This window comes from Apaloderma vittatum, unplaced genomic scaffold (genome assembly GCF_000703405.1).
Source record: "Apaloderma vittatum isolate BGI_N311 unplaced genomic scaffold, ASM70340v1 scaffold3334, whole genome shotgun sequence".
Lineage (NCBI taxonomy): Eukaryota > Metazoa > Chordata > Aves > Trogoniformes > Trogonidae > Apaloderma > Apaloderma vittatum.
In genome coordinates, this window is record NW_009711935.1 from 17,983 (window position 1) to 30,713 (window position 12,731).

General features: G+C 36.7%; 1 protein-coding gene across 1 annotated transcript in view; it reads right to left on the bottom strand.

The window, feature by feature from the left end:
* CCSER2 (coiled-coil serine-rich protein 2) overlaps positions 1-12,498 on the bottom strand; it is a gene marked incomplete at its 3' end in the record, with an annotated part of 24,017 nt that extends 11,519 nt beyond the window's left edge. Inside the window, exons 1-2 of the mRNA XM_009867786.1 lie at positions 11,042-12,498; positions 9,975-10,174 (exon numbers count right to left, since the gene is read on the bottom strand). Of these exons, the coding sequence (XP_009866088.1) occupies positions 9,975-10,174; positions 11,042-12,479 (1,638 nt within the window). The remainder of the gene's footprint in view (positions 1-9,974; positions 10,175-11,041) is intronic.
* Positions 12,499-12,731: the final 233 nt, after the last annotated feature.

Consider the following 12,731-nt stretch of genomic DNA (forward strand, 5'->3'; position numbering starts at 1 on the left):
GCAGGAAGCGTAAATAGTAGCAGAGCAGTCCTTTCCACCCATCACTTCCACTCTGTTTTCAGAAAGAAGTCTATAGATATCAGAAGTATCACTTTTACAGTTTACTTACAAATAATGGAGCATTGTACACTATAAAATAATACGTAACTGCTACAGATACTCTTAACCGGCAAAAATAATTGTGAATGATTCTCACTCGACTTGCACTTGCATGAAAAGGTGTGAGGTTCAGCTTAAAGGAAAATAGGAAGGCTTCAAATAATTCCCAGTTGGGAAGGGAACCAAATCATAACCTCAAAATTCAGAGAAACACCATGGGCAGGGCTCCTACCCAGAGATCAAGTAAGTTTTCTCCGTAGTAGTATGTTTTAATTAAAATGTAAGTAAATTTTGGGGGTAATCCGAGTGCAACTTGTTACAAAGCATTAATCTGTTCTATTCTTATACAGTCAGCTTAATATACTTGTTTCTAATTAAAACCAAAACAATTCTCCTAACTTTTTTTGAGTAATTTTATTTTGACCACTTTCTAAAAGAACTGCTAACAACACAGGAAGCGTCCTGTCGCTTAATTGCACTGTTACAGAAGTATTTTCTCACTACACAATGCTGATATATTTCAGCGTGAACCAAGAGCACAAAAATGCTGTTTGCTCAGAACCATCTCAGATGTGGAAAAAAGGCGCTTTGCTAAATTTCCAGTCTCAAGGAGACAGGACTACAAGTGAAGTTGCCTTACTTGATGTTACCAGCCAAAGCAGCATGAGATTTACTGTGTCAGTTCTGAGTCAAGCAGCTCTCAAAGGCATACGCACTTGCCCATCCCAAACGAAAAAAGGTAATTTGCCATAAAAGCTTGCTCACAGAATGAGACAAGGGTCTCTCAAGCCAACATCACAAAAGGTTTGTGCACTGTAATGCAGTCACATAACCTCTTAATAATATTTGACAGCAGGGACACGTACATCACACCACGCACTGGCAGAAATGCCATCTCATTAAGTAATTCAGTTTCTCACTACCTCCCCTCGCTGTAACAGTTAGGCTCTGAAGTTGAAGACTAGAGCAGCAGTGGGAGGGTTGACGGTGGCTATTTTCACTCTGAAGGAGTTTCCTCTGAAATCACAGTCTCTAATTTCGTGCCACTTCCTTTCTCTGCCAAAAGCAGAAAACTGTCTGGCAGCAAACTGCTGAAAGAATGGTTGAGGAGCCCTGCTAGCAGAACGTACTGAAGCGAGTTTGTACTCTTAGTTCCGTACTAAGACAAGTAATACTATAGACTGAGTTTTACACAGCAGTTACATGGTTTTCTACTAAAAGTTTAACTGTGGATGTGTTAATCAAGGATGCTCTCCCACTAATTTAATATGTCCAGATATATAATCTGGTCATAATGGAGAGTAAATGCAAAAAAAGTGACACTGACTTGGAGGCTTTGAACTCAGAAACAAGCACTCTAATGGCTTTCTCAAATATAATTTTTTAGGCATAACCAAAAGGTTTCTAGAAACTGAGGATATGAAAAAGAAATGTGAGAGACTTCTATACTTGCAATACCAGAAAGATGAAAGCAATTATGACCCAACGAAAACTACGACGTTAGAATAGCACTATTCAAGTGAGTTAGCATCGTTTTTGTCAGATTTGGAACATGGCACGAAGATGTCAGGACAACAGAGTGCGGAACTTGGATGTGGCCTTATGAGCTTAAATAGAGGCTACTAGCAACACCAGCTTCCAATAAGTGGCACACAGATGCATGCTGACAAAAACCACCTTTCACGTCTGACATCTGTATTAGATTCCAATCCCAGGAAGTTTAAACCATTTGATAAGCGTTAGAAAAAACAAAGCTCTTTCACACAGACATCCTCAGCAGAAGTGGCAGCTTACCAAGATAACGTGTTTCCAAGAAATCCTTTTATATCACAAGCAAAATTCAGACGTTGTATTTGCCATTTTCTAGAATACTTCCGTAAAATCTAAAATCTCACAGAAGACTTCCTGGGCTACTCCAATATCTCTTGCCAAGAACAATATTGACCTACAAATCTAAAAGTCAGGCTTTCAGGCAAAGGAGCGTGAAGGACCAATGAATTATTCAATCCATCCTGCAGGACAGGATTTCTTTGGTGATGAATGCAACAAATGAAAACTCTCTGGGCTGAAGCAGAAAACACGAAACTCCACACTGCCATTCCACATTAGTGATGCTACATGCTCCGTCCATAAAAATGGTATTTGGTGTGCTGGGCACAGAGGGAAATGCAGAAAGAGGTAAAAAGCAAATTGCAAAGGATCTGACACCCTCTGGGTTTGGTCTTAAGTCACTCCCCAGAAGGTTCACTGATAGCTTTTTTGCTTTGTGCAGTGTGACCGCACCTGATTACACAGATCTGTCACTGAGAATTTCAGTTATTGCCCATACAGACCTACACATCTGCATCAGCTGATTTCTGAAGTGCCTTTATCATCAGTTTGCTTGAATATTTTAAAATAATAGGTACAAAACACTACCTCATCCTACACTGGTACCAAAACTCACAGTCTCATTCTGATATACTAATGAATTCTATTATCAGTTCACACAAGGGAGAAGTTGCCCAGTCTCCTCATCCGGGGTCCAGTTCTGTCACAACAGTGGCCAGATAAACTTGGCTGCAGCAAGAGACTAAAATGTCTGGGGTCTCACATGTTTGTTAAGCAGTATCTTCAGGTATCAAAAGAAAGACAAGCTACTTGAAAATCCAAATGAGTATAGGTATGACAAGATTACCCAAGACCAGAGCCATTATATTTAATTAAATATGGTTATACCACAAGAATAACATCCTCTCCTTTCATTCAACTGCACTGGGCATCTAGTCACAGTAGCCCTTGCTCTACCAAATTCTCTAGCAAAGACGTAAATTTAAAAAAAAAAAAAATTCTATCCACAAACAAAATCAGAAGTGTGCATTTATTAACATCACAATGAATTCAAGTCAGAATGGCACTTACTGAGGTGAAACCATGCTTTGGTTTCAGATACAGAACAAATTCAGACCGTTCTTATAGAAGTGCTCAATTGAAGTAAACAAACTAATTTAAGGAAACATCACAGGAGCACATAATGCAATTAATGCTCTATATTAGCTTAACCTTCTTGTTAGCCAAAAGACACATATTTAACAAAGGAGGAAATGCAATTAATAAACACTATTCACTTGAGTACAGACTGTCAAATCAAAAGTCTTTTTTTTTAATGCTGTCCTCCGCTTTGCGAAAGATCTTTATTGTGCTATACTGAACCATGAATATATCAACAACGTAATACATATTAATGATAACACTATTACTATTCATTTTTAGTTCATCCATTATTCTAAAAAAAGAGAAATAAGACTGCATAAGACTCACTCAAGGTCACAAAGCACAGCAGATCAGCAGTTGGCATATCTTTATTCCTAAGTCACTGAAGTATTTTCTATACTAATAGCAAGAACATTCAACCCACCAGTGAATAAAAATATTAAACAGACTGCGTCTCTTTTGGGGAGGAACAGACAAACGAAAAACCACACACATATACACAAAAAAGAGAGACACAGATGCAATGGCAGATAAGTCTTGCCTGACTGGAACATCTTCAGTAATGAAAGCTTTTATTATGAACTTACAGACTGAAAAGCAAATACAAGAGTGAGGAGAAAAAAGCCTTAGATGTTGGAAATCTAGGGGTTTCAGTAATGGCTTACTTAAAGATACCACAAAAATGTAAGTAAATTTAAGAATTTTTTTTTCAATAATAAAATACATATATATATTCTTTCATATGAAAATGCAGATTTTATATCAAAGCAGTTTGCTTTTTTCTTTTACATTTACCTTCAGTATCTTAAAGTCTTAAGACACTTCACTTTCAACATGAAAAGCAGAAAAAAAAGAATCAAATTTCCACTAGTTCATTAGAAGGAAACTGCTTTTCATGTGTGCTGCTTCTAAATAGCTTGCACCTGAAGGGCTCCTTTCAAGGCTGCTCTTTTTAGAAAGTTATAGCAAAATAAGAAATGCCAGTGTAAAGAAAAAATACATACTTCATTTCACTACACCCTGTTAAGTGGATGAAGATGGAAGCAGAAGAATTTCTAAATACTCTGTACTGAATGCCTCAATAAATCAACCATTGTTTCTTACCAAAAACTTAATAGGAAAGCAACTCATTTTCACTATATTACTAAAATTGTGTTCAATCTGCAAACACTGCTTTTAATTCAGAAAAAATTTGTGCTGAAAATGTTTCCAATGGCTGTTATATAGTGCTGCTAGCACAGCACGGGAACACAGGGTTTACCTGTTTGGAACTAGTGTTGTACTGTTTCCAAAATAATTTCAGCACTTCTATCATAGTATTATGTAATTCCACACAAAAAAATAAAAATCCCACAATGGGCACAAGATATCTTATCTGAAACAGTAACCTTCAGAAGATCCACACTTAAAAGTCTCCCAAGTACTATTTTAAAACAATTCTTAGAGATCTGAATAGCTGCTTTATTCCATACTTTATCTTAAGCTTACTTTTGCTTGTATTTTTATTATAGCTGTAACAAAACAGTCCAAAACTTAAAAAGCTTAGCTTCTCATAGAACAAGAAGAATGGCTTTGGTGTCGACAACCTGAAGAGAAAGTGCGATTAAAAAAAAGGGAGATAGATACAAGACTCTATAGAGGTAAACTTACTAGAAATATATGTATTACAAGTCTGAATTAATATAATAAACTACTCATCTGAGAAGTCAAACTGGCCATTTAAAGCTTACTGTAAGGTCATTTTGATAAATTATTAAAAAATTAAGGTAATTTTCACTAAGCTACTGTAAATAAAATTCAGTAAGAAATCAATGATTGAATTAAACAACGCTATTTTAGCAAGCCTCTTTTCTCTTAAAAACTTAAAAAACTTATTCAGAATTGCCATTTCACAAGTTTCATCACAAAGGGAAAAGAAAATTAAAAAATAAAACAAAACAACAAAGAAATGTTAGGAGATTTCAAAAATTTCTTACGAAGCAGAGAAAAGTGTGTTTCACACTCCGGCTATAATTCTGGCCACATGTCAATAAATGACAAAACAGATTCATTCCAACGAGATCCAGATTTCATCCCAAGAGCAATTAAATTCTCAGCAAAGCAGCTAAAACCCATCTGTCCCTTCAAGACAGATTTCAATTATCATTCTATAATCCTATATCCTTATAATTACACTGATGCTCACTCTGTATATACCCAGAATACTGGCTTGATTTCAGTAAAAATTAACATAGCACAAGCAGTCATGTTGTTATTAAAGCCTACAGGAAAAAAGGGTCAGAGGACTTGATCTCTTTTGTCTTTTTTCTAAGACAGGGTCTTGATATGACCTGGTAATACAAAGAACACTCATAAAAGTTTTCTGTCTAAGCCTAACAGGCAAAATGAAATTGGTTTAAAAGAACAAACAACAAAAAAAGCCACAACACAGTAACTTGTTCTCTAGAAAATGCTTAAGAAACCCCAGCTAGCAGAATATTTTCAGTTTGAATTTTTACTTCTTGCAGACTATTATGCACTGTTATCATAGTGCCTTTCAAAAAAAGCACAAACCTCAGAACAAAACACACAATAACAACTGTATTATTTATCCTATCCTTAATGTAAGTAAGAACTTTGACCTTCCAAAAATATTCAGAGCTTCACTCTGAACAAACACATAGTAAAGCATAAGATTCTCACGTGCCTACTTAATACAGTGGACAGGAGAGAACAAACAAGCTCAAATTTTCCTACAGTAAAAGATAAGCAAAAGACCAGAGAGACTCCAGTTCGGATGCACATTTTAGACTATGCTGCTCGTATGTACCTGGAACAGTATTTCCAGACAAAAAATAATGAAAGCAAAAGAGCAGCAAGGTCAATACAGTAGACTATAGTCCACATTCTCATGCCAAGGAACAGGAAAAATAACACTTATGTTTCTTGCACTCTGAAGTAAAATTACTTCAGTCCTAAGCAGCTGTTTCGAAGATCATTGTAGACATCAGACATTTGGTCCTTCAGAAGCGTAACAACTAGACTTGGACTGGCGGAAGGAGAACCCTCTCAGCTGCTACCTGAATAGGCACAGGCAAGTAACACATTAATACAGTCTCTCCCTCCCCAGTGAAACAGAATTCATCTACAGGAACTCTGAACCTCTAAATTAAATTTTGGGTTTGAGCTTGGCTCCATAGATTTTAAAGGTTTTTTTTGTATAATGAAGACAGTTGCATCACAATCATGAGCATAATTTAAACCTAGAGATCCAGTAAATGTGTAGATCTACATTAAGGTTTGTCTTTTGGTATTTTGGGGGCTTTCCCCTTCCTTTCTGTAATCTTCTAATTTTGTTTGCAAGGCTATTTTGTTTATAATAATTGTAATACAGGCTTCATTTGCAGCTACTCACTCAGTGGCAGCGAAACAAAGAGACATTTTAATTACAACCCTTAACTTGGTCCCTGATCAAAAGTTAGCTAGCAACAGAATCGGTGAAAAGCTATATTAAAAATAAATAAATACAAAGAAAAAGCCAACAAAAAAAATCCCACAGACAAAACACAGCAGAAGTTGTACATTACATTGTTGAGCAGCTTTCTGCCATGAAATAGTAGATGCTAGATGTTAAAATAGGTAAGAAAAAACACAGGACAGGAACAAACAGTACAGCTGAACATTGAGTGAGAACACATCTAGACAAATGTTGCCTCTGTTGCTAATTTACAGAGCCATCAAACTGTTCTGCATCAGCCTTCTAACACAGAATTGGGCAGAAACATCGGCAATTTGATGCTCAGCAGCAAAGACCAGTTGTTAAAAGGAGTATACAGAATACCAATGAAATGAATGCTTAAAAACTTAAATCTTACAGAACATTAACTAATTTGCTGCCTTCAAAACTAGAAATGAAACAAAAATAGGGATAGTGCAGTAAGTTATTTTCCATTACACAATTAAAGAATAGAAACATTTTCATCCTGACAAGGTGTCAAAAAATCACACATCCTACTTAGCCGTAAGTCCCCACGGCATCTTTTTAAGAGAGGTTATTTATGTATAACTTCTAAACCTCCAACACTGGATTACACATTTTGTCCCCAGCTGTTGGCTCCATTAGTGAAGAACAGAAGTACTGTCCTAAAAGAGGCCAAACTTATTTTTTCCTCGCTGATGTCCTTAAAACCAAGCTCTACTAAGAATCCCAGAAGATACCCGCTTTTCTTCTCCCAAAAAAGAAGCAAAAAGCTCGAGCCAGCAAGCTCCTTCCATTGTCTTCCTATTCTGGCTGCCATTCCAGAAGCCTAGTTAAAATCTCCTCTGCAAAACTTGCAATTTCAAAGATGGTTAAAACACATCAAGATTATCCAGTTAAGAGCTGCGCTGCCATCTATAGAAAAGTTCAAGAAAGCATTTAATATTTGCTGATAATAAAGATGATACAGCTTAAAAGATTGACCACACAACAGCAGGATGGAGATTAAAAAAAACACAACCAAAAGTGATTTTTTGCACTAAACACTATCAATTACCATCTAATTACCTGAATTGTTATTTAGCTGCATTGCTTCTACTCTCACCAGCCTAATGCCACAGAAATTCCAGAACCAACTATCAGCTTTGGAGGTGTCCCTGGAAATATTAAATCCATAGGGCCATCAGGCTGGCATTAGCTCAAGCACTCAAAAATTCTTAAATACGACTCTTATCACAGATACTAACTGCTTTTACCCTCATCAAACTACAAGACAGAAAATGTATAATTTGATCACATCTCCCAGCAATCAGAACATCTGATGTGCTGACTAATCACGACAATTATTCTCAGTGCCTTCAATTCTATTTTTTTAACCTGTCTCATTGCCTGCAGAGAAAAACATGGAACAAAAGCTTACATTAATCTAACCAAGAACATAATTCTTCAGAAATAATGAAAAACTGTATCAGAAATTCTTCTGCATCTTCACATTACAAACTATCAGCATTTATTAATCTCCAAATTAAAGAAGTCAAATATATCATGCTTTCTGCCAGAACTAACAAGTACAGGTTAAAAAATAAACAAAAAATAAACAAAAAAAAAAAAACAAAAAAAACCCCCACCAGTAAAAGGCAATTCAATAAAAATTTCAGAGCTACAATTCCCTTTCAAAAACAAGACTGACCATTTCTGGAAAAAAATAAATATTAAAACCACATGCATTATCGATGTTTCTCACATTTAAGGTAAAAATTCACAGTACAGTAAGTACCATAATTCTGGAACAGCACTAACAGGATAAAAATCAAAACAGGTGGAAAAAACAAATGACTTTCTAGATTTAAGAGTGAGATTTGCAACCTCCTCAAAATCTAGTGAGTTCATTCGTCCATTTTTAAGCCCTCTCTAAAAGCTATTTACTTTGAATAAAGGAGGAAGTAAACCAGAAGTAGTGAACAAAAACATCAAAAACTTCTAACATACCTCTGATCCACAAGACTTAAAAAACAGCTTCTGTCAAACAGAACATCAATTGACTAAAAATTCATAACATCCACAACTGAATGCACAGAGGTCACATGCATTCAAAAACCTAGATATGCAGTCCAAAAATATCAGTGTCTTTCATTTGCTTGAGAAATTACACTGTATCAAAAATGTCTCTCTTTCAAATTTATGAAGGACAAAGTTAAAAAACTTCCCTTCTTCCCTGGCACCTGTGTGCATGTGTCTAGGGAAAAGGGTGTTTGTTTTTACAGTGGCCTACATGGAACGTTTTTTGTCCGCTATAAACATCACTAAAGCTACAAAGCTCACACTGAGAAAGTCTCAAACTGTTTTTCCAAGTTGGCCACAACTGCCACAAAAAGTTAACAACCATTTTGAAACTCTTTTAAGCACTACATCCTAACACCGTAATTGAGGTCAGAAAGCAAGCACCACCACAAGCAGCTGAAAACATATCAGGAATTTGTATGTAGTTACACATAAAAATGTAATTACATAGCCATGCCAGTTTTTCAGGAGGAATCTCCGCTCTTCTCCTGTTGGGCTACAGCAGACAACTCTACTAAAATTACAAAATAAAGTCTGAGTAGGTGCCACAAACCCTGCCTAAGACCAAAACTGGTATCTACGTTCCTGAATTGGCAGCAGTGACGCAGTACTCAACATGCCCAAAACACATGAAGCACGACACATTAATTATACCAAATTCTTTTTGTTAGAAGTTCTGATTGTTAGTATTCTGTTAGTAAAATCTGAGATGCTTAATTGAAAAGCCTGTTCACCTAAAGGAATACAATGATGGGTCACAGCATCGCAACAACTTTCCATCTGTTCTTCAGACGGAATGCTTTCCTGCAGATCACTTCTAAGTTCAGCAATAAGAGAGAGGCTGCATCTTGTGTATCACAGTTGAGACATACAAAGAGTCCTGCTACAGTGAGCTACAGTCACGCATCTCCCTTAAAGATTCTATGCTTCAACAAACAAACTGAGAAATCGAAATAAACTTCAGTTCAAAAGAGTCCTATACAGACTAGAAATAAAGACAATGAAAGAAGTCAGGCAACAGCTTTTCTTCTTGCTTTTTCACTCCTAGGTTTAGAGACTGCTAGGAGACACTTAACCTATATTTTGCAGAAATTAATTCCTTTATTCTTTGTGAGCCCTACCATCAGATTGCATAAGGAAGGATCTATTTTGTCCTAACTTGAGAATAAGGAAAAAAAAAAATATATATGTAAACACACTAACCAGGAAACTGCTGTCCAGAAACAGGAATTCCTAAACAAGAATTTTCAAAAAGCTATCAACTACAGAGGAAACTGGAAATAATTATCAAGTTAAATACATTAATTTTGCTTTAAAAATATACTTGGTAAGCAAAAAAACTCAAATCACTGTAATTATGCAAGTTATATATATAAATACATACTATGCTGTTCATTTCTGAAGATTCGTAACTTCCACATGGGTGGACACTTCCAATAGGTTCCAGCCCTTCTTCATCCCACATGTAAGTGCCATCAGAGCTGTCAGACGGAGAAAGCTCAAACGAGGACCCAGCTCTGTAATTCATCTCTGGAGAGATCACATTCTCAGCAGAATGCTTTGTGCTTTCACTGTTGTCATCCACTGCTTAAAGAAAACAGGAACAGTCAAGATTCCAAAAGCAGCCCAGCATGAAAAAATAATTATTAAGATGTGTATTATTGGCGCATTAACTTTTCTGAAACCATACTGTAACAGAAATATCGGGAAGCATTCTACAGTATTGTTCACTCATTCTAGAGGAGGGGAAAAGCTCAAACTGCTTTGGTAGCTACAACTAAATATGCTCCCAACCTACATCTTTGCTAGCCTGTTTATACTGCACTAATTCACTCAAAGAAAGCTACTTTCTAGAATTCTGTATCTTTCAAAAATATTAGAAGGTGGGTCCAAAAGTACATCCTTTTGGTCCAATCTTTCAACTGTACCTTCATTCAAAACAAGCAAGAACTATGAGAAGCCCATCAGAGACTTGAAAACACAGCTTTTAAAAAAAAAAATCTTCTGTCTCTTCCACTAGTTTTTAAAGAATTAATATAGCCTGCATCAAGAAAAACAAAAAACAACACACCAGTGACATTCCTAAGCTAGCTCATTTAGACGCCCTAAACTTATTGCCGCTACTTAGAAACAGTTACAGCTGTTCTCTGCCTACAGAAGTGGAGAGGGCAGGGGGGAAGAGAAAGTTTCTTAGATCACCGGTCCAGAGAAACAAATGGCAAAGCAGGGATATGAGGAATCCTACAACCATATTGCAAATTTGGTTGAAGGTAGTATTATTCATTCTTATCTCAAAGAAAAAGAGCTCTTCAACATCGTACTTGGGAGAGACAACTATCATGCAGAAAAAGCACCGTAAGAAAACAAATGAGAAAGCACAGAGACAGATTTCATTCTCAAGCAATTGATTTAGTACCTAAAGTTTCAAATGGAAGATAACAAAGTATTTACCAGACACATTTATATCAAGCCAGTCATCAGCATTACAGCAAGATCCTCCACCTTCCTTGAGAGAAGTGAACGGCTCTATCGACGATATACTCCTGTGCTCCAACTCCTTAAGGCAGCTCTCCTTTTTCTGTATTTGTATAGTTCTGTTTGGGTCTTCTATGTCAATGAAATCATCACTGAAGTCTTCACTCAAATCATTTTTTTCAGAGGACGACAAAGAAGATATAGATATTTCATCTCCATCATCACTCATACACATGACTTTTGACCCATGCCTTCCCGCACCTTCATGCAGGCCCTCATCAGATTCTGCTCTTTGAGCATTGCTTTCTCTAATACTGTTTTTCTCAATTGCTCTATTAATATTTGTTGAAATGTCAGAGTTGTCCACAATGCACGTGTCAGGAGTTGTACTTTTGCTGCCATCCACAATGATATTTCCAGCAAATCGCTGCCTGGTAGGCTTCAGCAGAGAAGGCCGACTTAATCTGTAACCAAAAGAAGGTGCTGACCCAGATCCATTTGACAGCGGGGGCTTCTTTGAACACGGAGCAGACACACCAGAGTAGGGCCTGGTGAAGCCATACTTCATCGGTTCATTGCCATTGGGTACATCCAACTGACGTGCATTTCTTGACAACAAAGTTGACCTCTGAGATGTCCTGGAAGCCAGATTTTGACTAGGATAAGGCCTTGTAAGATCCACAGCTTTATTAAAGGAATGTGACCTGGTTAAAGATGCAGTGGGAAGGAAAGAATTCTGAATGGAATGTGAAAAACTTTGTGATCTTACCATTTTTTCACAGGAAAAAGCCTTGCTATTGTCTGTAGATTGTGCCAGGCTTTCTCCTGAACTTGTCCTTGTGGCACTGGAATTAGCTCTAGGTCTCTGCAAGCCTACAACCGGCCTATTTCCATAAAACCCATTTAAATGCGATTTTGGAGCATTGAGTCCAGAATACGAGGTCCTTCCTGACAGGGTACCTTTGGCGAATTTTGCTGAACTAGAGAGTCCAGGCAAAGACTTTGGGTTTAGTTCCTCGGCAGAAGATACAAACATATTGGTTTGCTTGGCTGCTTTTGATGGAACTGAAGCAGTATTGTTCAAACCCACCCTGAGCACATCATTACCCAATGCTCCATGAGACTGAGAACACTTCTCAGAATCAATTAATTTTTCATTACTGTTATATTTAGAGTTGGTCTCTCTCCCATTTTGATCATGAAGTTGATATTTATTTGATTTTTTCCAGTTGAAAGAAAAGGAAGACATGCGAACAGTGCCATTGTGCTTGCTGAAATTTTTGCCACCGTTATTGCCTGGTAAACTAACAGCCGTCCCATTTGGCATAGGTTGCAAAACACTTCCTAAAGTTTTCGTTCCATATTTCGGTAGCCTGGAAACCAAGGATGTCTTTATTTGATTTTTTTCTTCCATGAGCTATTGGGTACATTGGTCCTTATGAGTGCTTGAGTCTAAGAAAAAGAAAAAAAATTAGACATGAATAAATCACATATTAAAGAATAAGTTTATATATGTTTGCCTCTATACGTTTACTAAAATCTGACTAAAAGCTAACCTTCTGAAAATTACTTTTTGCATTTTCCCCAATGTCTATGTTATGAGATATAAAAAAAAAATAATAATAAAAAAAAATCAGTCATCCACCGTCACCACAGCTTTTTTTTT